This window comes from Pyrenophora tritici-repentis, chromosome 6 (genome assembly GCF_003171515.1).
Source record: "Pyrenophora tritici-repentis strain M4 chromosome 6, whole genome shotgun sequence".
NCBI lineage: Eukaryota > Fungi > Ascomycota > Dothideomycetes > Pleosporales > Pleosporaceae > Pyrenophora > Pyrenophora tritici-repentis.
The window spans coordinates 2165327-2193219 of record NC_089395.1 but is presented as its reverse complement, the minus strand read 5'-3'; the positions used below and the strand labels follow the sequence as shown (position 1 = coordinate 2193219).

At 48.7% G+C, this 27893-nt stretch overlaps 11 protein-coding genes across 11 annotated transcripts; 7 read left to right on the top strand and 4 right to left on the bottom strand.

Annotated features, from left to right (window-relative positions):
• Positions 1-647: 647 nt before the first annotated feature.
• PtrM4_120570 (alpha-amylase A type-3 precursor) lies at positions 648-2461 on the bottom strand (the record flags this gene model as incomplete). Its single annotated transcript, XM_001935340.1, has 2 exons — positions 648-2149; positions 2200-2461. 2 exons carry the CDS (start codon positions 2459-2461, stop codon positions 648-650), a joined length of 1764 nt encoding a protein of 587 aa, XP_001935375.1.
• Positions 2462-3839: 1378 nt separating this feature from the next.
• Positions 3840-4458, top strand: PtrM4_120560 (carbohydrate-binding module family 20 protein; the record flags this gene model as incomplete). The annotated part of the gene is made up of 2 exons (XM_001935339.2): positions 3840-3938; positions 4012-4458. The coding sequence occupies 2 exons, from the start codon at positions 3840-3842 to the stop codon at positions 4456-4458; spliced, it is 546 nt and encodes a 181-aa protein (XP_001935374.2).
• A 1984-nt stretch (positions 4459-6442) lies between these two features.
• PtrM4_120550 (ferric reductase) lies at positions 6443-8170 on the top strand (the record flags this gene model as incomplete). Its single annotated transcript, XM_001935338.2, has 2 exons — positions 6443-6513; positions 6562-8170. 2 exons carry the CDS (start codon positions 6443-6445, stop codon positions 8168-8170), a joined length of 1680 nt encoding a protein of 559 aa, XP_001935373.2.
• A 1122-nt stretch (positions 8171-9292) lies between these two features.
• Positions 9293-11806, top strand: PtrM4_120540 (Dimer-Tnp-hAT domain containing protein; the record flags this gene model as incomplete). The annotated part of the gene is made up of 2 exons (XM_066108428.1): positions 9293-9310; positions 9404-11806. The coding sequence occupies 2 exons, from the start codon at positions 9293-9295 to the stop codon at positions 11804-11806; spliced, it is 2421 nt and encodes an 806-aa protein (XP_065961613.1).
• A 3255-nt stretch (positions 11807-15061) lies between these two features.
• On the top strand, positions 15062-15616 carry PtrM4_120530 (putative C2H2 finger domain protein; the record flags this gene model as incomplete). Its single annotated transcript, XM_066108427.1, has 1 exon — positions 15062-15616. One exon carries the CDS (start codon positions 15062-15064, stop codon positions 15614-15616), a length of 555 nt encoding a protein of 184 aa, XP_065961612.1.
• A 545-nt stretch (positions 15617-16161) lies between these two features.
• Positions 16162-16746, bottom strand: PtrM4_120520 (uncharacterized protein; the record flags this gene model as incomplete). The annotated part of the gene is made up of 1 exon (XM_066108426.1): positions 16162-16746. The coding sequence occupies one exon, from the start codon at positions 16744-16746 to the stop codon at positions 16162-16164; it is 585 nt and encodes a 194-aa protein (XP_065961611.1).
• Positions 16747-17118: 372 nt separating this feature from the next.
• PtrM4_120510 (uncharacterized protein) lies at positions 17119-17781 on the bottom strand (the record flags this gene model as incomplete). Its single annotated transcript, XM_066108425.1, has 1 exon — positions 17119-17781. One exon carries the CDS (start codon positions 17779-17781, stop codon positions 17119-17121), a length of 663 nt encoding a protein of 220 aa, XP_065961610.1.
• A 365-nt stretch (positions 17782-18146) lies between these two features.
• Positions 18147-20003, bottom strand: PtrM4_120500 (uncharacterized protein; the record flags this gene model as incomplete). The annotated part of the gene is made up of 1 exon (XM_066108424.1): positions 18147-20003. One exon carries the CDS (start codon positions 20001-20003, stop codon positions 18147-18149), a length of 1857 nt encoding a protein of 618 aa, XP_065961609.1.
• A 314-nt stretch (positions 20004-20317) lies between these two features.
• On the top strand, positions 20318-20828 carry PtrM4_120490 (uncharacterized protein; the record flags this gene model as incomplete). The annotated part of the gene is made up of 3 exons (XM_066108423.1): positions 20318-20414; positions 20481-20683; positions 20826-20828. The coding sequence occupies 3 exons, from the start codon at positions 20318-20320 to the stop codon at positions 20826-20828; spliced, it is 303 nt and encodes a 100-aa protein (XP_065961608.1).
• A 916-nt stretch (positions 20829-21744) lies between these two features.
• On the top strand, positions 21745-25367 carry PtrM4_120480 (uncharacterized protein; the record flags this gene model as incomplete). The annotated part of the gene is made up of 3 exons (XM_066108422.1): positions 21745-23579; positions 23709-24126; positions 24681-25367. The coding sequence occupies 3 exons, from the start codon at positions 21745-21747 to the stop codon at positions 25365-25367; spliced, it is 2940 nt and encodes a 979-aa protein (XP_065961607.1).
• A 565-nt stretch (positions 25368-25932) lies between these two features.
• On the top strand, positions 25933-27602 carry PtrM4_120470 (uncharacterized protein; the record flags this gene model as incomplete). The annotated part of the gene is made up of 2 exons (XM_066108421.1): positions 25933-26364; positions 26445-27602. 2 exons carry the CDS (start codon positions 25933-25935, stop codon positions 27600-27602), a joined length of 1590 nt encoding a protein of 529 aa, XP_065961606.1.
• Between the last annotated feature and the right edge of the window lie 291 nt (positions 27603-27893).

Below are 27893 nucleotides of genomic sequence, written 5' to 3'. Positions count from 1 at the left end.
GAGTTTTGGTCCGTTCTTTTTCTTTTTCTCTAGCGCGTTTTCCATAAATTTCGCCGTACGGGCAGACTGAGAGACGTTGAAGATAGTCAGTCTTGGGTGGCAAAGATAGATTACAAAGTCCGTAGACTAACGGCGCACAACCAGTAATTAGATACAAACAAAATACAAGTGACCCGATACAGTAACGGAGATTAAACACAAACAAGAAATATTTGGTCAAAATAAAAGGATTTGCTTTTGATACCAAAAAAATTATGGGCTAATCTCAGAATTCAGTAGTGTCGGAGATGTCCGGATTTGAAGACCCCATTGGTGATGATGCTGTGCTGAAGACCGAGGACGGCTTTGGAGCTGTGGAGGGATATGATAATTCCTAAAGTCATAACTGTGGTGTTTGAGGGCTGGGTGGGTGTGATCTTGAAGGGCCGTGAGTGAGTGATATTGAGGGAGTTCAGTATGTAATTGCTGGAAACCACAAGGCCTGGCAGAAATGACGTAAAATGATTTCAGTTCAGTCTCATTGTGTCAGCAAAGAACATGCAATCTTGATCAAGTGAAGACTTTCATATTCGTTAAAAGCGATGATTATACTTCTAGTGAAAAATCTCCATTGTCTTCATCAACCCATAAAATCATAGTCTATATCATCATTGAAACGTAGTGTTCACACTATCGCTTGCCTGGCACTTGGGCGCAGTGTAAGAGCGGTTCGGGTCGTTCTCCCAGCTGGTGGTGCCTCCGCTGCTAATCTTCGCAAACTTGTACTGGATGGTTGATCCAGCGGCCAACGGTACTGTGATGGTCCAGATTGGGTTGCTTGAGGTGTAGCTCGCTGCTGAAAGGGTAAGTCCGTTGGCTGGGGTCCAGTTACCCAGCTGAGCGGTGTTGCCTGTCATCTTGATTGTGTCGCCGGGAACAGTGACAACGCGGTCAGTGAAGGTTACAGAAACTGTGGTTGGGCATCCGGTGGCAACGCCAGTGGCTGTGCGTGTGGTGAGAGTAGTGCCGGTGGTGGGTGTGCCGGAGGAGGCGAGGAGGACCACAGGGTTGCCGTTCTTGACATTCACACAGATGTTACCGCTGCCGTCGGCGGTCACTGTGCCCTGGCTTCCGTATACGTCGATCCATCTGCCGTTGGCCTTCTGGGTGTTGAAGCAGTGCTGCGCGTTGGAGGTGCTTCCGCTGTTTGTGGTAAGGACGACAAGGTTGCCTCCTGCGCGACTCCAGGCATAGGCGGTGGCGGCCACATAGAGATGGACGTGGTCATTTCCGCCTAGACCTCCTGCCGACTTCCTTGCGGCTGTCAACTTCTTAATGTTCTGGTACATGTCGGTGTTGGTGCTGAAGCTGCTTCGCCAGAGGTCCTCTCGGTTGGCTGGGTCATCGCCACCAGCGTAGCCTTGCTCAGTCCCGTAGTACACGATGGGAATACCACGTGCGAGGATGACGTAAGCCAAACAGTTTGTAAGCAGGGTTTTGTCGTTCTTCACGGCCAACCAACGCTTGTTGTCGTGGTTGTCGAGGAAAGTACCAAGTGCCGCAGGATCCGGGAACGTGCTGCTGACTGTGTTCATCATATCTACGAGTGCTTGAGATGAGCCCTTCTGCTGATAGAAGTTGTTCATGGGATAGTAAACCGCATAGTTCAGCAGACCGGGCATGAGCTTGGCGTACTGGGCAAGGTAGTCTGGGTTTCCATCAAATACTTCGCCGATGCTGTAGACACCAGCTGCAGCAGCAAAGCCTGGCCAGAAGTCCTTCTCAACGTGCTTGACAGTGTCGATGCGGACGCCGTCGAAGCTGTACTCCTTGACAAGGTAGGAAATCCAGGTCTTGAATGTGTCGCGGACCGAGGTGAGAGACGTGTTGATGTCGGGAAGACCGGCAATTTCGCATACCTCGACACTGTTCTGATTGCTGTAGTCGATAGCGCAGGGAGTGTGGTAAGTTGAAGACAGGTTCAGCGGTGCGGGTTGGTTGGCGGTAACAGCACCCGGGCCCATATGGTTAGCAACAACATCAACCATGACGTACATGCCCTTTGCATGGGCAGCAGCCGTCAAGCTCTTCAGGTCGGCAGCTGTGCCATAGTTTGAGTTGATTTTGTACAGATCCTCGGCCCAGTAGCCATGGTATCCAGCAGCCTTGTCTGTGTATTGTCAGCATGTACTTCCCCAGATACATGGATATTGAGCATACTCGAAACGACCGGAGTGATCCAGATGGAATCAAAACCTAGTCCTTGAATGTAGTCAAGCTTGGCTTGAAGACCTTTGAACGTCCCACCGCAGTAGTTGCCGAGGTTGCTGCATGCGCTGCCACCAGCATCACTACTGCTGCGAGCAATACGATCGGTCAAGACGAAGTAGATGCTGCGAGACTTCCAGGCGGCGGTATCAGCCGCGTTGACAACGGAAGTGATGGAGAAGAGAACGGTGGCAAGGCGGTTGAGTAACAACATGCTGGCGAGGTGATGCTTCCCGGAGCTGGTGATTGAGGTGCTCAGGGTGTGATGCCTTTGACTTTGGACGGGGTCGACTGTTTAACTTATAGAAGTGCCACAAGTGGGTTGTGGACAATCCTTCACGATCCCCTCAGCTCCGAGTCGTGCTTACTAGAGTCCGTCGTCGACTCGGGTGCGCCTTCACCGTGGTTAATGATGCTAAAGGAGTCGCGGAGGCTAGTTAACAAGCCCTCGGTCCGTCTTGAATCCACTGATGGAGATGTGCCTGGACGATCATTTTACTTTTAGGTGATCATCGGACTGGATGGTAGGCCCTTAGCATACCTCGTGGACGGTTGAAACAGGTCCGCGGGGTACAGAAAACGGTGCAGAGGCCTAATCAGGAAGCTGCCGAAAGTCGTAATCATTGATTCCGACTCTTCCAGTTCCGGTATTGGCTGCCGTGTATATAGCGCTGGCTTCGCGCTGACTGCGCGCTGGCTCCGCGCATTGACTCTAGGGTAGACTAGAGGATGCGGAGCTTCCAGGGGAAATGAGAATTGTCGCAAGGGCTAGATGACGGTGGCGGCGTAAGCGAGCTGATGTGCCTCGGGTTTGGGTGCTTAGTGTCATGATCCTGAAGGTGGAGTCCCCGCGATCCGGCAGTAGCCATGTGATTTTCAATCTAAGGCGCGGGCCGGACAACGTTTTGAAGGCCTCATGACCGTCCTTGGGGCTTTCTTTCATGGCTGGGCTCTTAGCTCTTACTTCGTCCCGACACTGATCCAATCGTGGTGCCGGTGCTGACAGCTGTCGCAACCACTACCACCACCACGGCAAGCGGCCGAAGGACGCTAGATTCTTCCATCATGATTAGCGCAAGAAGCGGACGCGGTCCGGTGTTGGTGCTATTGGCTATGCGATGCATCTTGCAGATGGTAATTCCACGAATCCAGGAATCCACGGAGTTGTAGCAGAGTGTGGAGCCGGCATGCTAATGCATAAAATTACGGTAGCAGAACCAGCCATGCGGCCCAAATGAGGCATCAAACTTCGCAGAAATGCACTACTCGCCTTTGTGAGCATCATTTACGAAATCCATGTTGGAGAGGCCAAAGTGCTCTGCAGACTGTGCCGACTTTGATCCAATGGAATAATAAAGCCGCTCTATAACCATGTAAAATTTGGCAGCTGATCGACACCAGGAACGGAGAACTATCGCATCAAAGAGGCCAAGAGGGTATCGAAATTGCTGATAGTGAGTTGCTGAAGAATGGCTGTATATAGCTATGGAGGATTGCTCTTTAACATTGCGTATTGTGCGATCAGTAGTGCAAGTCTCCAGCTATTTATCTGGTCTTTATCAAATCTGTTGAGAGTTCCACCTTTCCCGATTATGTTGTCCAAAGTTGTACCAGTTCTTGCTCTTGCAGCTAGCGCTTATGCGCATGGCTATCTTTCTTCCCCTATGAGTCGGACCGGTCTGAATGCGCAAGTAAGTTTACCTGTTCGGTCAATGTCAACGTTGATAAGACCTCCTCTGGAAGCCATTCGCTGACGCCTTAAAGTCTGGAGCAGATACTTGTCCCGAGTGCACGATTCTAGAGCCCGTAACGGCGTGGCCGGACCTCGATGCTGCAGCTGTTGGTCGCTCTGGACCTTGTGGATACAACGCCCGCGTCTCTGTCGACTACAATCAACCCGGCCCGAGATGGGGTTCCCAACCCGTCATCACGTACAAGGCTGGGGATGTTGTGGACGTGCAGTGGTGCCTCGATGCCAATGGCGACCACGGCGGCATGTTCAGTTACCGGATATGCCAAAATCAAGCTATCGTCGACAAGTTTTTAACACCAGGATATCTTCCTACCGAGGCGGAGAAGCAGGCTGCTGAGAAATGCTTCGAGGCTGGTGAATTAAAGTGCACAGATGTCCCGGGACAGACGTGCGGATACAACCCCGACTGCCAAGTGGGGCAGGCCTGCTACAGAAATGACTGGTTTACTTGTACGTGACTTCTCATCTTCTAGAAACCCGACGAAAGACTGAACTCGTATAGGTGGTGGCTTCAATGATGGTTCGAGATGCAGGGGCGTCGACAACGCACCGCTGAACTCGTGCTATACAAGCATCGCAGGTGGATACACCGTTAGCTCCAAGATCAAGATTCCCAACTACACAAGCAATCACACCCTGCTTTCGTTCAAGTGGAACTCTTTCCAGACGCCGCAGGTTTACTTGACATGCGCCGATATCCAGATCACTGGTACCGGATCGGGAGGCTCAACTCCCCCCACATCGAGCAAGGCCCCCACCTCATCATCAAAGCCGACAACGACAGCGACAACTAGCACATCCACAGCGGTAGCTAGCGGTTGTGCAACCCCTTTCGCCACTGTAGCGGTGACCTTCAACTCCAAGGCCACAACGTCATTCGGACAGACTGTGAAGATTGCTGGATCAATCTCACAGCTTGGGAGTTGGAACACAGCGTCTGCGCCAGCACTCTTTGCCAGCCAATACACATCTTCCAATCCGCTTTGGACAACAACCATCAAGCTGCCGGCCGGGACCAGCCTCGAGTACAAGTTCATCAAGGTTGAAAGCAGTGGCTCTGTAACATATGAGTCTGGCGCCAATCGTGCATATACCGTACCGAAGGGATGTGCAAGTGCGGTCTCTGTTGATAGCACATGGAAGTAGTCTTTCTCGAGTTCAAATATTATTTCGTTCTATCAGAGAAAGTACACGGATGCAACGGAAGCCTCCGCGCCTTGGGGTCATATGTTGTATCTAATCTCATCAGGTGACTTTGCTTTATTATATTACATTTTAGTGCTGAAAAGTATACCCTTGAGCCGGAGTCCTGGACAAGGGCTTGGTGTGGCCACTTTCGTTGCCGGTAGCCGATGCACAGACACGGCTTGTTTCACGTTCCCACAGTGATGTTCTCCGCAACGTTCCGCTATTACCTATGCTCTCAGTTTGCTAGAAGAAAATGTCACATACGCCCCAGCGTTTACAGGAGATGTTGGAAAATGCTCCAGAAGAGGACCGTTGACCTTGTCGGCGCAACAAAGAAAGCTTTCATGATCAAGTAGAGAGCCTCCCGCCTGGCAAGGTAGTTGGCGGGACCAAACACTCTTTGCGTCCTCGCGCTTTTATTATGGACATTCACGTCAAGGCATTCGTGCTCTCAATATCTTTTCGATATATGTATCACGTGAGTTCAATATTGTTTCTCTGTAGCATTACATAGCACGCCCTAAAGCACGCTCTGGTGATATCTACGTAGGTACTGTCTTCGACCGTATGACGTTGTTCATGGGGGTCCAATCCGTGTTCTAAAACAATCGGCACTTTCGGGTGGGTACATGTGGGTACAGTCTCGTCTCAGATCCAGGGCTGGAATCAATACGATTGGATATTTACCTTGAAGGAACCTGACAGCGGAACCCACAACTTGTCAAAAGCACGACAAGCCTTGGCCCAATAACAATATGGGACCTGCGAAATGTCCTTGCAGAAATTGGTTATTAAATCGACACCCTCTTCTTCTGTACTGTCGTGATGCTGCCCCGTATTTGAAATCTTTTCGTTCTTCACATTTTTTGTTTTTATTTTCTTGTAGCTGCGCTGCGTCCTCTCATTATCATGCTTTCCAACTCGACCAACAATGCGCTAGCCGCTCGTCACATTCAAACCGATACCCATGTCGAATACACGATAGACTATTGGGGCTACGCGGTGCGAAATTTCCCATGTACCAATGACCCGGGGAGTTGCGAATACCTCGATGCCGTATACGGTAATCACTATACATCGATGATCTTCACATTCATATTGTGGGCTCTTCTCGGAACAGTCTTACTGGTGATTATCATGTCACGGCTTCTCAGGCCTCGAAAGCGAGATGGTGCGAGACAGAGTCTACCCTATCGACTAGTCAGACTAGGGTGCTCTACTATCCGGCGGCATCTCATGCCTGAATGTACAAGGATGTTTCAATATACAACAAGGTTGCAGGTTACCATCCTGGCTCTTTTCTGCATCTATTTCACGGCTTTCTCGTGAGTCACCTGGTCCATGAGCAGTTAATGGTTTCTGACTTCATCAAGGTTTGCTGGTATAACCTACAAGACTTGGATCACTCCTATAGAGGGAACCAAGCTGCACAACACTCGGAGTGGCATCGGAGGCTTTTCTGATCGTGTTGGCGCGTTTGCGTTCGCTTTCACGCCGTTGACTATTGCCCTATGTAGCCGCGACTCGATACTTAGCATGCTCACGGGTATTCCGTACCAGAGCTTTAACTTCCTGCACCGTTGGACTGGTCGCATCATCCTCGTTCAATCATTCGTTCACGCTATCATCTGGACCATTGTTGAAGGAAAGCTTTATCAACCACAACCGACGACGTACAACAAGTGGATCAGCCAAAAGTACATGATCTGGGGTTGCATTGCACAGGGTTTCATCACCTTCTTGTTCGTCTTCAGTCTACGACCTGTGATCCGCTGGACGGGTTACGAGTTCTTCCGCAAGTCTCACCTCATTGTCGCCGGTCTTTACCTAGGTGCTTGCTGGGGCCACTGGGAAAAGCTGTCGTGCTGGATGATAGCCTCACTAGCCATCATGGGTTTCGATCTTGTTGCGCGTACCGTTCGTACTTGCCTTATCCATACCGGGTACAAGGATGGCAGTCACGGCTTCGGTTTTCATTCAATACCTTCCACGATGGAGACTTTCCAAGACCCAACAGGGACAATCATCCGTATGACGTTCACACACAGCCACAAAGCATGGGCGATTGGTCAACACTACTACTTGACGTTTCCGGCACTCAACATCTGGCAGTCGCATCCCTTCACGCCTGCCTCCAACCCAGGTGTCTCATCATCAATTCAGAGGCATACCTACATCATTCGCGCCTGCAATGGAGAAACTGCTAAGCTGGCTGCTCTCGCCGAATCAGTTGCGAACTGCTACCCTCGTTGCGTAGCGTCAACGCCCGTGATCATGATGGGCCCGTACGGAAGCTCTATAGCCAACGAGGAAGTCTCGAATATCCTCGCCATTTCCGGTGGCACAGGAATTACCTATACGCTGCCTGCCATCATGACAGCGCTAGATGATGCTTCACCCGCGCGCAACATCGAACTAGTCTGGACTGTGCGTCATCTGGAAAACCTCGCATGGATTGCGCCGGAACTAGCCTACCTGAAATCTCAGCTCGATCAGACATGGACGAATGAAGTTGGAAATCACGACGCCGACAAGCTAGAGAAAGCGCCCATCGTGTCCAGCGGATCAGAGAAGCGTTTCAGAATCCGCATTTTCGTCACCCGGCCGGATACGACGCAACAACAGCCCTCCCATGAGCTTCGATATGGAAAGAGTGAGGACTACGGCGATGCGGGCTCACTGGCACAGACTCCATCTGGGGACTCCATATCTTTGGCGCTCCGTCTCGAGGAGCTGTGTCGCAGATGCCCCAACTTCAGCATCACCTGGCTGAACAACGCGCGACCGGATGTGGCGTCTTTGGTCGATACTTTCATGAATGAGACAGTGGAGAGTGGTAGGACACAGGTGATTGGTTCTGGTCCTCCCCAATTAGGCACACAGCTTCGCGCTGCTGTCGCGGCGAAGAATGTGCCAGGAAATGTGTGGCAGGGCGATGAAGGAAGCGATGTTGAGTGTGTGTGGGACGACAGGATGGGTTGAGGCATGATGTGGTTCTGTTGTATATATTTTATTTTACGTTTGTTGTAACTTACATATCATTCAAAAATTGAATATTAAGTCCACGTTGCGTTCGGTTCGAAAGAAAGTTTCCTTGATTCTAATGTCTTATTATCTGTCACCTAATACACATGGTTGTCGCTCCGTTCATCGATTATCTTATATCTTGATCATCTGCTAGCACCCCTCATTCTGAAAATCACGATAATGCAGACAATAAAGCCCGGAACGCACATATAAAACATGTAGTCGTAATTCGTTATAAAATAACCCCAACTCCGTCGCCTCCCACATGGCTCACGATAACAAACTGACTCCAAAATCACCTCCCATCGTATTCCACGCTCCTCAGAATTCCCAAGGCCTGTTCCTGACACCACTGGAGCAATATGTACTATCCCTTGATTCCAAGACAGGCAAATCATCCATGGCGCTCAACGGATAGTCGTACCCTTCAGCCCCCGGTATGGATGTGTTGTTGTGTTGGTCCATATCAAAATCATCGAAATCCATCCATTCGTCGAAAATTACGTTGTCGATACCGAAATCATGCTCGTATTCCATGAGATCATCCAATGTGAAGCTGGCATGATCAGACTCCGCAACAATCAATCCAGATTGGTCAGATTGATTGATTTGATTGGTCATTTGGAGTTTTTACCAACTCAATCAACTCAATCTAAGCTTTTCAAAATAGCTAATCAAATCAACTTGCGAAGGTCAGATTGATTGATTTGATTAGTTAGATTGATTTATTATTAACGAGTTGTAAGGCGAGTAGTGTCGTATTAAGAGAAGGTTTTTGGTGTTGAAGATAGTTATCTTGGACCCCTATCTCGCTTAGCTTGTGATCCCTGTCGGCCGGGCAAGCCAGTCTCTATGCATTCACTTCTCACCAGCTAGCTCTCCTCTTATAGGACTAGCTCCTTCTGCTTAGGGCTAGCCTCTTCTAGGCTTCACCCCGCACCTATATAGCTAGTCCTTCGCTGTTCTTAATACAACAACGATTTCGCTCACTCAGTTCCCTAATAATCCCTTACACACAACACTAGTTGCCTAGCTACCTATACAGACATTTTTCTTTAGTGTTTAGTATCGCCCACGATGGCCAAACGCTCTCGAGTTCCCACCAATACTGCTGCCGCCGCCGCCGCCGCCAAACGGGCGCGCCTATCAAGGCCCTCTGTCCTATCTCAGCGATCGCTGTCGCCTCAGGAAACCCTTGGCGCCGCCGTAAGCCAGGCCACAACGTTTGAGTCGCAATTTTTCGAGTCGCAAACAGAGGAGGAGGGTGCGGCTGAGGGCAGCCAGGCTGGTACAGCAGCAACAACAGAGGCTAGTGTTGATACAGAGCCTGATAATGGCGATAACTTTGACGGCATTAACTGGGATCGCCTCCCTCGGTTCATGAAGCCTCTTACAACTGGGCGGCGCGTCAAGAGTTGGATCTTTCAACATGGATATCGCGTTGTTGAGCTCTACGATCAGAATCGAGTGTGGTTTGTATGCAAATACTGCCACATCCACAAGGTCATTGACACTGGCGGCAGTGGAGTTTTTGACGTATCAAAGGCCACCTCCTCAGCTGCAGCTCATCTTGGCCTTCAGAAACGAGGCCATGGCTTTACAAAAGACGGCCTGAAGCCTCGAAGAACAGGGCAGCAACTCTCTCTACGACAGACGCTGGAGACTGGTGTTGCAGTCTCTCAAGAGGCTGCCAACGCGATGGGCAACTTCAACATCCAGCAGTTTCGTGAAGTTGCAGTGTTCTGCCTTCTTGATAACAACTTGCCAATGGAGCTACTTGCAAGGCCGTCCTTTCGCGAGATGATTAGCCTTGCAAACCCAGAGGCAGAGGCAGCTTTGTGGGTAAGTCCTCGCAGTGTAGCTACCTACGCAATGCGCCTCTTCCAATATATGCAGCCACAGATTGTCTGCGCTCTGTCAGAAGCTGCAAGCAAGATCCACATAAGCTTTGATGGTTGGACGACAAAGGGTGGCAAGCGTGGATTCTTTGGAGTCGTTGCACACTTTGCTAACGCCTCTGGAGTGATACAAGATCTCCCCATCGCCCTCCCACATCTCGCAGGCTCTCATACTGGTGATGCTATCGCTGATACAATTAAAAAGACGCTCCAAGAATACAGTATTGGGAGTGATAAACTCGGCTACTTCGTCCTCGACAATGCTGCAAACAACGATACTGCAGTCTCCTCGCTCGCCCACGCGTACGACTTCAACGCTGCTCACCGACGCCTCCGCTGCGGCCCTCACACGCTTAACCTTATTGGCCAGGCAATTATCTTTGGCAGCAATCAAGAGGCGTACAACAACAACAACGACGAGCAGCTCCAAACAGAGGAGGTGTACATGCAGGAGTGGCGTCAAGAAGGGCCCTTAGGTGTACTTATCGACGTTATCAACCATATAAAAACGCCTCAACAACACGAAATTTTCCGAAGCTTCCAAACCGCCGCCAACGCCGAGTTGCCAGCTAGAGAGCGCCTCCACGTACTTGAGCCTGTGAAGCCTGTTGTTACACGCTGGAACTCTTACTACGCTGCCTTCAAACGCGCAACTCAACTCCAGGCAGCATACAACTCTTACGCTGAGCACTACATTAACGCACTCTCCCTTGAAGATCGCCGCGCTTGTCAACGTGGCAATAAACTCCCTGAAGCACCTAGTTGGATGAGATCAACAGGACTTACAGCTGCTGATTGGGCGGTGATAACAGAGTATCAGGACTGCCTAGAGCCGCTTAAGCTTGCTACGGAGAAGCTTGAGGGTCGCGGAAAGGCAGGCAAATACGGCGCTATATATGAGACTATTCCTGTATTTGAATACGTACTTGGCGCGCTCGAAGCCCGTACGCGCTCGTACGAGCAAGTTGACTTCAACCCACCTGATGCGCCTGAAGATCACCTCTTTGTTAACCTCCGCGCCGCCTGGAGTAAGGCCAACGATTACTACAACAAGCTCGATCGATCGCCAGCATACTACGCTGCTACCTGCCTCCATCCATACTACAAATACTACTGCGAGAACAGCTGGGTGGATAAGCCAGAATGGCTAACATCAGCCAACGCTGGCTTCCTGCAGCTCTGGCAGTCGTATAAGCCTCAACGTACACGTCCTCTATCTCAAACAACTGCAAAACCAAGGCATAGAGGAATAGATGATGTGATTGGCGCCCTCGTACGGCGCAACAAGGCTCAGGTAGAGGCTGCCCACGACGATGAGTACGAGCGCTGGAGAACTCAAGAGCCAGAGTGGACAAGCGAACAGTATCTTAGCGATGGCCACCCAGTCAAGTACTGGATTCAATTACGCTCAAAATACCCGTGTTTGAGCCAGTTTGCGATTGATATACTCACGATACCAGCATCTAGTTGCGACTGCGAGAGGCTCTTTAGCGAGCTTGGCGATTTACTTGAGCCGCGCCGGCGAGCTCTTGGCAGCGAGTTACTTGCTGCCCTTCAGCTTGTACGTTCGTGGAGACGAGCTGGCTTTGACGGCTTGTACAACAACGGTGATGATGAAGATAAGTGGAGTGACGTCAAAGATGAGGAGATTGTACAACAGTACGATATAGAAGGCTGGAGTACAACACCATAACCCCCTGTATACTACTTCTTAGCATCAATCAGCCAATCAACCAATCAATCGCAATCAATCTGCTCAAAAACCCTAACAATCAATCCGCAATCAATCAGCAGCGTCGCCGCAAGCTAATCAAACCAATCGACAACCTTAAGATTGATTGATTTGATTGTTGCGGAGTCTGGGCATGATCATCACCCTCCAAATCTTCACATGATGCGCCAGCTATTTGCACCCCGGCGGCTGGCGACCATGACGTATTTACATGCTGTGGATCTCCGGCCATGATAGCTTGTACCCTTTCCCCATAATTCTGCTCCGCGATGGGTACTGTCACCATTGCGCCGTGAGCTATTAGGAGCTTCTTGATGTAGTCTGCTGCTTCGGTGTCTGGCCGCTTGAAGCCTCCAGGTGGATTCATTATTATGTCCAAAGCAGATTGGCCTGTAATGTTGTCGCGTTTATTGACATCAATGTCATTGTGATGAAGTAAAAGGTTGACTATCTCGGTTCGCTGCAATACTACGGCTATTTGTAATGGTGTGCAGATTCCTAGGGCGTTCCTGTATAGGGTGCTACTAAGATTGACGTCTAAAGCAACATGTTGGCATCCTTTGCCCAGCTGGGCATGTTCGAGTAGAAGCATCGCTATGGCCAAACTATTCCTCTCCACAGCTATTTTCCATAGTGAGTTTAAGGTGGTTCGGGTTACACGTCGGAGAAACCCTCCATCATTCAACAGATCGATAGGTTCTCTCAAATTCTCCAAACAACTGGCTTCGATTCTTTTGGGCCTATCGGTACCACCAACTGATGTGCTGTTGTGTTCAAGGAGAACCCGAATCAACGGCCAATCTGATCTTAAAAAGGCGTTGAATAGCAACCCCAGTAGATGCTGGTCAAATTCAGTGCAATCGATTCGGTGATGGCCTAGCAAGATCCTCACTGTGTCAGAATGACCACGGCTACATGCTCTCTGCCATGGTATTCCAAATGAAGGTTGATTGACATCAACATCTGATCGTAATAGCAAATGGCTTACTATGTCAGCCCGCCCGTGTAACACTGCGGTTTGAAATGGGGTGACTGATCCAGCCACAGTGTCGACAGGTATCCCCCGATCTTCGAAAACCCTTAATAGAAGGGTCATGATATCAAAGTGTCCATATCGGCATACGAGATGCAACGCAGTCGTATCACGCGAATTTCGACTACTGTCGTTAAGGATAACGATATCTTGATGTTGGAGGAGTATTTCGACCACAGTCCGCAACAATCAATTAAGTGGGTCCTAGAAGGTTCAGATTGGATTGATTGATTACCGCTTTAAGCCTAGTAGTTACCTATAGGAGTTTAAGCCCTACCTAGATAGGTAAGTGGGTCTAGGAGAGTGACCGGATTGAATTGATTGTTGCGGAGTCTAATTTCGACAACTGTGAGGTGACCCTTCACAACTGCCAAATATAGTGGTGTATATCCATGCTCACAGTGGTTTATATTGATCGTGTCCGAGGTCAAAAGGAGGCTGACCATATCGCTCAATCCTCTCGCAACAGCTGTATGGATTATTGACACATCGCCACAAAGCCATCTATATGGCCGTATAACCATGTTGACATTCAATTTCCCCGAAGCTATCAAGCATCTCATCATTGCTGTATGACCACGGGTCACCAGTAAGTACAGGTGTCGATAGCCTTGACGTTGGATCCATTCCTCGGAGATCATGGGCAAAGATAGCAGTGTGTTCATGAATGCAGTCTGTGGGCAATTCGCCGCCATGCCAAATAGAGTAGATCCGCAGGACTCCAATTCATTAATGTTGCACTGATTGAGGGCAATCTGGAAGATTTCAGTTTGCTCAGTCTCAATGATGTCGTATAGCACATGTTTCGTTATCTCCGCTTGGTTTTGCGCCAGGACAGTGAAGGCATCCTCCTGCTTCCCTAGTACAGCCTCGTGTAGGGCAGTTTTTTTCTTTTCGTTTATAATATCCAATTGGATTCCTTTCTGTACCAAGAAGCGAACCATATCAATCTGATTGGCTTTGACGGCACAATGCAAGGCCGTAGAACCATCATCGGCCCTCGCAGAAACCTCAATACCGAGTCGAAACATAACTTCGCATATGCCAAAATTACCCGAAGATGCTGCTCGCATCAATGTGGAAACGCACGCTAGAGGAAGGTCACTCCCAGTATCCGACAGGACACTGAGCGGAGTGGACGGCAAGATTGTGTGACCTTGTTCCTGTCGAGGGCCTCGCATAGACTGAGGGGAGCTAAGAGCTACCTCAGGATGGCTGTTGCGGAGATGTTGTCGTATGTTGTCTTTCCGGGTGGCCTTGAAGTGACAGCTCTTGATCGGGCATGCATGCCGAGCCAGCCCCAACCGATGTTTCGCTTGTACATGTCTAGTGAGATCAGACCTTAGGGCAAAGTTTTTCAAACATTCTTTGCATTCGTGAGGCTTTGAGTGGGTTTTTTTGTGCTGACTAGTACTGTGTTGGTGACGCCATTAAAACTATTGAGAGGTAGTACGTACTTGTATCGTCCGATGGTATCAAAAGACTTCGAGCATAGATTACATCTAAGGGTTTCGCTCGATACACCAACGTACATGTTGGAATTCGCGATGCGATATGTCGAAGTTTGCAGTCTGGGATTATAAGAAGGTAAAGGTGGTAGTTTTGGAGGCTACGTCACCTATGAAGACCGAGTCTTATGCGGCTGGAGGGCGCAGACAGTGCCCAATCATTTGGCTGGAGGACGCCCTGTACTATTCCGCGACATTAATGGTCCCCCTTCCAGCTAGCTTTTCCCGCTCTGCGCTGGTTGCTCTCGGACAACGACTCCCCACTTCAGATCCTCTTCCCCTTCTTCCACCTTCAACTCATTCTCCTCTTCCTACTCCAGACACCTGACTACCCTGATATTGAACAGTTTTTTCCTACTAGACATAGCCAATTTTTTGTTGCTGGTCTTCTTGTTTCTTCCAAATCCACGATTCCTCTTGCAAATACCAGCGCTCAAACCCCCGAGACTCCGTGGATCATGGATACCTTTCTCCCTCTACAAGAGTTGGAATATCAAGATATGGTAGCTCGCGAGACTACGCAGCGCGTACAGCCTACTACGCCACCTGCACGTGATGGAGCATTGGCGTCCAGCGGCTTAACGAATCAGAGGTAATTTTTTTTTAACATCATGCAGTTATGCCTTTTCTCAGATCACATCTGTCTGTCCATCCGTCAGTCTTTGTTGCACCACCATGTCGGAAGCTCAAGGCAGCAATGTTATCGGACAATCAGACGAGTGCTTCGGTATTCATGGCCACAACTACGGGAGCACTACCTGCACCAGCTGGACCCTGCCGAATGAATCCACCATTCCTTGGTTGGACCACACTGTATTTGCGCCGATCTCACACAACCCATTCTTAGGCCCACCCTTATACCCTTGGGTAGATATTTTCGAGCCTGTCATGCCAACCATTGGCAGTGGCGGTTACTTCACGGACACGCTACCGGTACCGACCCCATTCCAAGGCGCCCTACCCATTGCCCCCGCCCTTTTGGCCCCCAATCCTAGCCAACACAGAGGTGCAGGCGCCACTTTCCGCCCGGATGTTGCAGAGCCTCGTGTGCGTTGTGAGCACCCGAGTTGCAACAAGACGTTCCGCCGTACCGGTGATTGCCGTCGCCACATGAGAAAGCATAATCCCATTAGGGCTTACTCTTGTGTGGTTGATGAATGCAGGATGAAGTTCTACCGCCTCGACAAGCTTCGCGATCACGCTCGCGATGGACACAACATCGTCTTGTGATACAGAGCTGGAAGATTTCTGGGCAACAAGTCGGATCAGTTGAAGATGGTCATTAAGGGTTACTGTAGGCATGCGAAAGCCTGTATGATGTGTATGGTGGGCATGCCTTTTGGCTAATAATTTGTGTGCTTTTTTTTTGGTCGCAACAGTCAGTCGTTACCGCTTTTCAGCATGTCTTTGAACTACACTCCTTGAAAACACATGTAAATTTCCTAGAGAACAATCGTTATCGCCCTGGGTATGGAGTCAAGGTTCAGATATCAATAGTACAAACACCACGCTCGTTAATCCTGATTCGCACCAAAACTATGTTGTACAAATATGTGGAAACCCGGCGTTGCCATGCGACTATGAGCTTGGGAAGATCACAGTCATCTACTTCTTCTTTGTAAACATAAGTTTGAAACGAGACAGCTTCCGCTTTCTCCCCGCCTTCTACACTGCCTTCTGCGCTGCCTTCGCCAGTGAAACAACTTTATCTGGATATTGAACCGAGTCATCAAGAACGGAAAGAAAGTCGGCACCACTATTCAGGTACACTATACTCATCTCAATCCTGCGTGGTTTATCGCGGTCCTGCCCTCGTAGATGCGTCTCCCAAGACGAAAACGCGCCAGGAATGTTTCCATGGGCCTTGAGTGCGCCATTGACCTTGATGTTGGGATCAGCTTGCTTTTGGAGAAAAATGATACTAGATCGACACTGGGTGATTTGGGGATGATGGTGAGAATCTGCGGGTCTTGATGTTTGGCGAAGAGGGAGTAATCTAGGGTGGCCAGTATGAAGTTGTATCCGGATTCATTCCTGGATACCGAGTAATTAGCTTTATCAATGTGATGTTTGACAAAGTCGATTAGCTGCAGTTGAGCTGCTAAATGCAAGAAGCATATGTTGTCCTCAAACCCTAGTCTAGAGGCTGACCAATGTTGGAATTTCTCCTGGCTTCCAGGATGTCGAAGAGCTAATTGATTGGCGACCTCGCTCGCCGCTGTGTCTAAAGCTACCAAGAGTTTATACTGCAATCCGGCATCGTTTCCCAAGTCAGCTCTGACAGCGTACTCGATAGCGAACAACACAGTATGCCGGAAGGCTTGGATACCTTCTGTAGTCGACTTTCGGTAGCGAGCCATGACCGTTGTACCTAACTGAACGATACATGAATATAACAGCCGAGTGCTCGGACTCATCGTCTCATTGGATACCGACAAAAACTTTGACCATATCTCACCACGCGCGAGGTAGTCGCTAACAGTCCGATGCAGATATGTAACAGTGGCATCTGCAACTTCCTGCTTGTGTTCTGGCTCAGCTTCTATGAGCCCTTTGCAGCAAGTTTTGAGTCTGCGCCGTATCCTGCGTGCTCGGCCCTTGGCCTCATCCGCAGATGTAGATATGATGCTCGAAATTTCCGGGACTCCCATTTCTTCATCCACTTCGTATGCGTGGGAGAATGCAAGTAGCGGGAGCGGAGCCAAAGCCTCACGCATAATTTGAAGGATTATCTATGTGGAGCGACGATCTTCTTCCTTAGTGCTGGTGAGTATTTTCTGAAACAACGCTTCAAGGTCTTCCGGTATCACGTTGAGTCGCTCTTGCAGTTGGGCTAGTTTCTCGCCGTCTTTAAGTCCATCGATAAGATAGTCTGTTACTAACGTAACCCAGAGGAACACACCTGAAGCCTTCAACATAATAGCTTCTATCAGACTGTTTACCTCTCTTGGACTTTCAAGCTGTCGTTCCCGAAAGCCAACACTCTGAAGAAATCGGGTGGTGACATAACGTTCAATGTCCCCATAAGTGAGCGCCTCGAGCCGTATTTTAGGGCTTAAGTGAAGCAAACCCTTGATCTCTATCCACGTACGACTAGAGACGCAAACCTTGACGTGGGATGAAGAAAATTTCCTGAGTATCGCGATAAGCTCCTCACAGCTTCCACCACACTCATCTAAACCATCGATAAAGACGAATAGCCTGTAATCTTGTCCAGCACCATTAATCAGGTTTTGCAGGGCCTCCCGGGCCTCATCTTCCGTTATGGGTTGACTCCAAAGGTCAGAAAACAGAATGAATTCCTCCATCTTGGAAGGGAAGAGGATTGACCACAGCTCAGGTGCCTCGCGAAGCGCAGAATGTAGGAGCGTTCGAATCATTCCTTCCTCAGACATCTGAATTGGTGTCCCTGAATTCCAGAAGTAGAAAGCGCATTTGACTAGTTTTCTACCGTTTGCCCACCGGAATATAGTCGAAACCATCAGAAGAAAAACATTCCAGATACTCTAAGCCTCCGCAGCCAGCTGGTTGTAAAGCTAGACCCAGTAGAACGAGATTCTTCAGACGCGTTCAATCTTCGAAAACAAAAACGCACAGACCAGTCCTTAACGTGTCCGTGCGCGTGATGCGCGGATTCGCGTGATGCGCGGGGAACACCATATCCACTACTTCAAAAATGAAGCTATTAAGCCACGTATATAAGCTGTTATTATACGAATTTATAGAGGGGGAGTAATTAGATGCTTGCGATCAACTTGTACTATCTATATTTTGATGGGAGGTTGACGTTGCGGCCACGTGATGTGAGCTTTGATGGAGGAGCTGGAGGCTCTTCTTGAACTTGAGCACCAGCGCGAGCAGCCTCAACGCGTTTTTGACGCTTGTTGTTCGATGAGGTAGCTGCTGAAGCTCTCCTCTTTCCCTTTTGGGGTAGTTGTATAGCTTTAGCAGCGTCTCTCTCCTCCTTCTGGCGCGCGCGTTCAGCTGCTTTCTCAGCTCGCTCAAGCTCCCTCATCTCCTTGAGTCTCTGCCTCTCCACACGCCTCTCCTCGAGCTCATCTTGACGCTGCAGTCGAGCCTCCTCGCGCTGCTTCTTGGACCGTGCTTTTTGGAGTTTCTCCTCCGTCTCATCTCGCTCCCGTACTGCTTCTCTAGCTCGAGCCTCACGCAGCTTGCGAGGAGACCAGAAGACAGAGCCACCGTGATACTCCTGGCGCTGTTGAAGGTCAAGAGCTTTGCCCTTCTTCCTGTGCTTCTTTTTATGTTGAAGAGCCTCCTTTAAGCCCTCGTTCTCATGCTTTAAAAGCTCATACTGCACAGAGAGATGGTGAACGCTTGAGCGCAGCTTTCTTGCCTCATACTGATGGCTATCATTAACAGCAGCTCGTACTAGCCGATCGAGCTTTCTCCAGTCATGATCAGAGAGCCCTGACGATGAGCTTCTCTCAGCTTCTGGCGTGCTAGCAAATCTACGAAGGATAACGTTGGCATCCATCGGCCAGATCCCAGTGGCTTCGAAGGCCTTCAATATGAGGCTCTCTGTGAAGGAGGATATCCAGGCGCTCCAGAAGAGCGGGAAGAAGTCCCCTTTCTTGATTGGAATAAGGCCTTGAGCCTTATGGGGATGGTTAGTGAGCTCGTTAGAGTAGGCTTGAGAGAGTGGCTTGAACAGCACTACATCTAGCGGCTGGAGCGTATGGGTCGAATGGGGAGGAAGGATCATGAGGAGGATCCTATGGCGATCGCAGTACTTAATAAACTCCATCGTGAGGTGAGATCCATGGCCATCAAGGATGAGCAATCTCCATCTACCTGATCGTTGCTTTGTAGAGCGATCAAACACCTGCTCCAGCCAAGCTAGGCCTACGTTATCATTTGACCAGCCTGTTGGAGATGATGAGACAAAGACCTCATGTTCTCCTGCCTTGATATCTTCTACCCAACTCGATCGTATAGCTCCATTTTTAGCTGCGTAGATAAGGGCTGGAGGCAGCGAGCTCCCATCAGCGCAGCAGCAGGCCAGGACTGTCAGAAACTCGCGTGATCCATCCTGGAGAGATGCTCGAACCTCCTTCTTCTCCCATTGACGCCTGCTGAATATCCTCTTACTTCTGCCTATCAAGCCAATTAAGAAGCCCTTCTCATCCATATTGTATATATCTCGAGCCTCTAGGTGATATTCGGTGATCTTTCGATGCAGCAGCTCGAAGTAGAGTCTATACTTTGACTCAGAATCAGCCAGGTGGCGCGTACGATCCATGGCGCTGGTCCACTTTGAGATGAGATGGATCTCGTGTCGGTTGATGAAGCGAGTAACCCAGCTCTCGCTGAGCTGCTGATGGGCTACTTCTGATGAGAAATTCCTGATCATCTCTCGTGTAGGAGGAATGCCTCGCTTTGTGAGCTTTTCGATATATCTCACAAGCTCTAGCTCTTGTTGTGGGTTGAGTTTCTGCTGGTTGAAGTTCTTGTCTCTTTCTGAGCTTGTCTGGCCCTGGTGCCTTCGGGTCAACGTAGATCTCACAACACCATGCTTAGCAGCAATTTTAGTATACGAGAACTGTTCTCCTGGCTCTAGATTTTCAATATCTTCAATCGCAGCTTGAATTGGGTCCATATTGGTGGAGTTAACGTGTGTTGAAGGTGAAGGGGTTTGACGTGTTTTGGTGTTCCCCGCGCATCACGCGAATCCGCGCATCACGCGCACGGACACGTTATCGATAAGACAACCAAAAACACCAACAATTGACTCTTTCGCTGTTTTCTAGTCTCCCAAATCTATTCCTATCCTAGAGATCTACTCGATAGATCAGTAAGATAGAGAAAAGAGAGTAAGAAGAGTAAAATAGCAAGGCTTTCACTACTTTCACACTGGTACGGCTAGAAGAACTAGGTATCCTTCTAGTGTAAAGTAGCAACAACAGAACAAAAATGCCGCCAGACAGCGACAATATCATAGTGCAGATCCCAGAGGCAAGCGGAAACAGCACTAATACCGCAATCTATCTCGAAAATGATATCCAAATGGGTATAGAAGAGGACCAGACACCAGCGACCCCAACCTAAACTCAACCTAACCTACCCGAACGACTAGTCCCAATCATGAACAAACGACCAGCCCTCTTCTCTCCTGTATACGACAGAACTGGAAGAAATCCATTCCAAAAGAATGACTCTGACAAACCAACCGCAAAAGATCCAGAACAGGCAATCCAATGGGCTAGAAACCTGATCCTCCAAGCCTCTATTATGACCAACTCATATGAAGAGCAAAACAAGCTACTCGAACTACTAGACGTATTTAGAGACTACACGGAAAAAGGGAGAGTTACAAACCAGATCTCGGACAAACTATCTGCCAAGCTCGCCTTCCACTCAGCTACCCTAGCAAACGCTTCAGAAAAAGCAGCAAAGACATTAAAGAAGGCAACAGCCACAGTAGCTGGGCAAAACAACCAAACAGCAGCAGCAACAACAACGACAACAAACACAAATGCTCCCCAATTATACGCAACAATTGCAGCTCAACCATCAAAGAACGCCACTTGGACGACCGTAGCCCCAAAGAAAAAGCCAACGCCTAAGAAACTAATTACGCACTATCAAATAGTTGCAACACTAGAGGAAAACCAAACCATCAACCCGCTCTAAGCACGAAACAAAATCAACGAGGCATTCTAAAAAGCTGGTATTGCAGGACCTGTTATCCAACTAGCAGCTCTTAGTAAGAGAAACAATCTCATACTTACTACTACAAGCGGATACTCTGGAGAATTCCTTCTCCAGCAATCCAACATCTGGATGGATCTCTTTAACATCAAACACGCTCAACCACTAGAATCTTGGACAAAAGTCATAGTCCACAACGTCCCTACAACCTTTGAAGGAGCAGACACGCTAGAAATCCTTTAAACTGAAATCCCTACATACAACAAAGGACTACAAATAGTTGGTAACTCCTACTGGCTTACAAAAGACTGGAAGAACAAGCAAAACAGCTCTATTGTTATTGCTTTTAAAACAGAAGCTGAAGCAAAGAAACTAGGAGCGAGGATCATCATCCTTGGAGAGAGCCTCCGTACTGAAAAGTATAGAAGTATTCCAGCTACTACCCAATGCGACAACTGCCAAGGCTTTGGCCATACAAAGCTTAAATGCCGGAACCAAACAGCATGCCAGCTATGTGCGGGGACCCACCCTACATCGCAGCATAAATGCTCCACCTGCACGACAAGTGGGAAGCCTTGTATCCATACACTCCCAAAATGCTCAAACTGCAAAGAACCTCACTTTGCTAATAGCAGAGACTGTGAAGTCCTCGCAGCTATAACAAACAAGGAGAACCAATATACAACAGAATGTTAGACAGCATTAAGATTCTCCAAGCGAATCTGAATAAGAGTATCCAGGCTACAGAGTCTACTCTTCAACTAGCTGTCGAACTAAGGGTTGATATAATTGCAGTCCAAGAGCCTTGGCTCACACCAACAAGAAACAACGACTACGCTGATACTAGGTCCACTAGCCACGCAGCATACCTCCAAATTCTCCCACAATCCGAACCAAAACTCCGCCCTAGAGTGCTATTCTATATCTCTAGAACGCTATTAGCAGAAACCCACCTACTAGAAGGTTTTACGTCAGATCCAGACGCTATAGCACTAGTAGTACAGAAAGGAAACCATAAGTTTAATATCTTCAACCTATACAACGAGAGAGGTATAGGAGATACAAAGACTATCCCAAGAGTTCTTCTAAACACAAACACAAGACTACCAGAGTCATCTATTCTACTCCTAGACGCAAATGAGCACCACCCGTGGTGGGACCCACTATGCACATCGACGAGCCCAGGAGCACCCCCATTTGTAGAATGGATAGAAAGCCAAAACCTTAGCCTTCTAAACACACCAGGAACGGGCACTTTCTTTAGGCCACACCTATCAAGAGAATCAGTTTTAGACCTATCCCTAGTTACCCCAGACCTAGCTGACAAAGCTATTGACTGGCAAGTCACTACGGAGACTGGATCTGACCACTACGGCCTACTCTTCTCAATTCGATCAGACACCGACCAAGTAGACAATCCAATAAACCAACGCAAGTTTAACACAAAAAAGGCGGATTGGCCACTTTTTCAAAAAACCCTAAACGAGGCTATTCAAAACAACATCACGCTACAGCACATAAGCGAGATAAACGACCCTAGGAAACAAGATTGCAAGAATCTAATTCTAGAAGAGGACCAGGAGCTTCAAAGCAAACTAGAGGAGATAGGGGAAGCAATTACGCAAGTCATCCAACTAGCAGCTGACAAAGCAATCCCAAAAGTCAAACTAGGTCCTAAACCAAAACCCTGGTGGAACCAGGAGCTTACTAAGCTAAGAAGAGAGCTTACTCACTGCCAAAGAGTCTACACACAACAATTGCAACAGTTGTCCATCCAAGAGGCATATCTATTCAAGAAAGACTTCTTAATAGCGCGGAACACCTACGCAAGAGCAATCAAGGATGCCAAGAAGAGACATTGGAATAGCTTTCTAGAACAAGAAACCCCACAGTCTATCTACAAAGCTATGGCATACACAAAGGATCAAAAGGTCGAAAAGATTCCACCTATCCAAGGAGAGATACTAGAGAAAACATTCAAAGGAAAGTGCAAGGCCTTTAGAAAAGCACTTTTCCCTCCTCCTCCAACAGCAGAACTACCAAGCTTTCTAAACTATCAAGAGAGCATTTGGGACTGGCCGCAACTATCAATTTCTGAACTAGAACAAGCCTGTTCTAGTAAAGTTAAAAGTAGTACACCAGGGCCTGACGCTATTACTCAAGATATTATAACCGCTGCATTTAAGTTCAACCCAGAGATCCTCTTTATCGCCTACTCAATCTTGTTTAATTACGGATACCACCCTAGGTGCTGGAAAGCAGCTACAGGAGCAATTCTCAAAAAACTATCCAAACTAGACTACTCTCTCCCGAAAGCTTATAGAGTAATTACTCTCTTAAACAGCCTAGGGAAGGTACTAGAGAGAATTATCGCCAAAAGACTAGCTAGTCTAGCAGAAACCACAAACCTCCTACACTCCTCACAAATTGGAGGTAGAAACAAGAAATCTGCAATAGACGCCGCTCTCCTCCTAGTAGACCAGATTCAACACAAAAAACAGCAAGGCCAAATTACTTCCACAGTGTTCGTGGACGTCAAAGGAGCTTTTGACCACGTCATACACAACCGATTTCTAGACTGACTTAAGAAACTTGGACTCCCAATTAGCTTAATTTGCTGGGCGAAATCCTTTCTCTCTAACAGGACCCTAAGACTGGCATTCGATAATAAGATTGAAGAATTTAGCAAGATTATAGCAGGCATTCCACAGGGCAGCCTAGTATCACTAATCTTCTTTCTTATCTATATCCGAGACCTATTCCCAACCTTACAAAGCTTTCAACTATCGTATATCGACGACCTATCTCTTACTACCTCATCAACCTCTCTAAAGAAAAACATAAGAGCACTGCAAAAAGAGATAGCTACACTCTTTGCCAAGGGAGAGCAGCTAGACATTATCTTCGACACATCCAAAACAGAACTAATCCACTTCACCGCTAAGAAGGAGAGGATAGAAAGAGCCCTTATACTCCCAAACAACGACCGGATAGAACACAAAGACACTGTCAAGTGGCTAGGTATCTATCTAGACAACCGACTATCATTCAAATCACATGTGTCTATACGTGTAAGCCAAGCCAGACAAGCTTTCTACAGGCTAGGAAGACTAGCGAACATTGAACTCGGCCTATCAACACACGCTATTAGACAACTATACTTAGCATGTGTAACTAGCGTGTCAGACTACGGAGCACAAATATACTAGAAAAACCAACCCTACGCTACAAAGAAACTACAGTCACTACACAACCTGGCTTGTCGAAAAACTCTAGGAGTGTTTAGAACAGCACCAACAGTCCCTACAAGCCTCGAAGCGAGCCTACTACCACCAGCAATTAGGCTTAACTCAACTAGACTCCGCAACAATCAATTCAATCCGGTCACTCTCCTAGACCCACTTACCTATCTAGGTAGGGCTTAAACTCCTATAGGTAACTACTAGGCTTAAAGCGGTAATCAATCAATCCAATCTGAACCTTCTAGGACCCACTTAATTGATTGTTGCGGACTGTGAACTCAACTATCCGGAACTACGCAAGCAAAGCAAACCTGCTAGCCAACACCCATCCAATTGCAAAGGCAATAACTCGGATCCAATCAACTAATCTCCAACGCTCAAAGAAACTAAACCAGCACAGACAGCTACAAACTATTACTAACGCAATTCCTAAAAACAACAAAAGAGACACAGAGCAGACTATCCCATACCGGTTTAGGCCATGGGATACTCTAAACTATACCGTAACAGTCTCTCAAAAATCCAAAGAAGAGGAGGCAAATGCGCACCAAGCCTACATTAAAACAAGGCTAGACAATTACACGACAATATACTCAGACGCCTCGCAAACACAAGAAGGAAAAGGAATAGGAGTTGGGATAGCAGTCTACAACTCAACTCAGCAAGAGATCTACTCAGAAACAGTTAATATCGGACAATACCAGCTAGTCTACAACGGCGAACTAGAAGGGATCACACGAGCATTCGAATACGCAGCAAAGAACGCTACAACCGACCAGGAATTCGAGGTCTACGCAGATAACCAAGCAGCAATCTACAGGCTTAAAAACCTATCAGATAACCCAGGACAGCATTGGCAACTCCGATGTCTAAAAGCGGCAAATACGATCCGACGAAAACAAGCAAACATCCACCTACTCTGGGCACCTGGACACACAGATATAGTTGGAAACGAAAGAGCAGACTACCTAGCAAAAGAAGCAACCAAAGAGGACCCCAGATCAACAACAAAGAGCATTGCCTACCTAGGCACGACAATCAAAAGGATACAACAAACGGAACAACGCTAAGAGTATAAGAAATACAAAGCAAGAGCAACCGCTCTAAACAAAGCTACCTACTCAGCCAAATACCCTCTTAAAATCAGCAAAACCACCCAAATGCCACAGAACACGAAAAGAGTAACCTCTAGCGCCTTCTACTCTCTTAAGCTAGGACACGGATACTTCAACTCCTACCTAAAGAGATTTAAGAAACGAGACTCTAATCGCTGCACCTGCCAAAACATCCAAACGCCAGAACACCTACTACTGTACTGCCATCTATACAAAGACCATCGAAAAACGCTCCTACAAACAATCAAACATCGCCCAGTCACACTACCACTACTACTCCACACTAGTATAGGTATAGAAGCAACCCTAGCTTTTATCACTAGCACCAGAATAGGAACAAGAAAATAGTACCTAGGACAGCCAGCAGAAGACCTACAGAGAGACACTGCACCGAACACCAACTTTTAAGGAATTTGGGACCCTTATAAAATTATACGATTTTTACATCATTTTAACGGCACGGCGGCCTGTAACTACCTCAGCTAAATAACCGCTTTCTGCTCTCGCGGAGGTGGTTAGAATGGCTAATGTAGAAACTCCAGAGAGGGCGCCACGGAGTGCCCAACCCCCCCATACACGATCAGAGGAGCCTGAGAGCCCTATTAATACTGACCTGCGCGGCAACAAGAGGAGGCAGCGAGCACATACTCGTGCTGAACCTTCTATCGGTAGCACTGCGCCCACCTCCTACAATCAAGCTGTCTCTGAAGCGGTCCGCCAGCGGATTCAGGCAGCCCAAAAAGCTACAAACCTCCACCACTCCATCATAACGGATCTAGCGACAGCTGTCGACAGATGCCTTGGGAAGTACACCGACCCAGACGGAGCCCGTGTGGCTAAGGACCTTCAACAGAAGGTGCTAAGGGCTATTAACACCTCCCTAATCACGCCCCTAATCACGCCCCCAAACTCAGGGAGCGACTCTGACACTACGCACCGCTCCTGGGCGGACGTAGCTAGGACCCTGAAAAATCCAACCCCCCAGCAAGGGGGGCCGCTACGACGAAAGCGGCCACGGCTGCCCCAAAGCAGCTAGCTCAAACTCCTAGGCGACCTCTAAACACTGACAACCGTATCCTTATAGCGGTTGGAGCGGAGGCTCGGCTCCAACGGGCATCACCATTTGCGGCCCGCATGGCTATTGTAAAGGCGATTAAGGAAATTACCCCCTCCGACATACCTACGGCAAAACATATCAAGACTGGCTGGGCGATTACGCCCCGCAACGACAAAATCAAGGCCCTGCTTATGGGGCAGGAGAATCGCGAACTCATGATCCGAGCGGTAGAGGGCGAGAGCGCAAGACTACCTGAACGATGGGTGAACTATGCAGTCCAGGGCGTAGAAAGCTCATACCGCACTATCACAGGGGAAAGTATACCCACCACAATAGACGATATAGTCAGCGAAGCTCTGTCCCAGACAGGGATCGAACCGGCGAGCTGCCGGCCCTCCAGACATGGACCCACGGAGGGAAGGACAACCTGGATTATATCTTTCACCAGACCCGTACGATCGTTTCGCCTATTTGGGACGGGCGACTACGCGCACGAGATAAAGAAGAACTCACCTGCAATGCTGCACGACCCAGGCTGCCTAGGGTACTGCAAAACCAGCCGCTGCACAAGGCCAGCCCGCTGCACGACATGCAGCAAAACAACGGCAACTCACCAGGGACCACACGGAGAACAATGCAAAGACACACCAAAGTGCGCCAACTGCCACGGCCCATTTCCAGCAACCCACGACAAGTGCCCAGCAGCCCCAACGAGGGCGAACGGCCGACTCATCCAACCCACAAAGGGGGAACTAAAAGTCATTAGGGAGGCGGGTGACCGTGCTTCTGAGGCAATGCAGCCAGCTAGAGGAAGACAGACAGGCAGCACGGTCGAAACCTCCATTGAAATCACGGACGGCGACATAGCTAATACTACTGAGCCTGTGGGAACACCTACGGACGCAAGTAAAAGAAGCCGACAAGACGTAAACAACCTAAACACAGCCACTGTTAGAGAGCCCGCAACCACCCTAGGGACTAGGAGGTCTAAGAGAACAGCTGCAACTACGCAAGACCTCAACCTAGCGCGAATGTCTGCTAGAAGCGTGCAGCCTAGCACCGCTGACCAAGACCCTAATACGTCATCGTCTGAGCACGCTGACACTGAAATGAGCCTCGGATCTAGTGCGTAATGAGGGCACAACCCGCAAATTCACCCGGCGAAACCACGCCACACCGACACAGACAAATGCAGGTATGCTGGGTGAATGTGGCCAGAAGCTCGCCTTGCCACATTACAGCCTTAGAACGTGCATGGGAAGCAGACATAGACATAGTATGCATCCAAGAACCCTTTACTCTCACTGGAACCCGGACCTCTACACACCCAGGATTCCATATGATATCGCCAGTGATAAGCTGGAACAACCCCACAACGTGGGGAACTGACCGACCACGGGTGCTCACCTATACCCGTAAGAGCC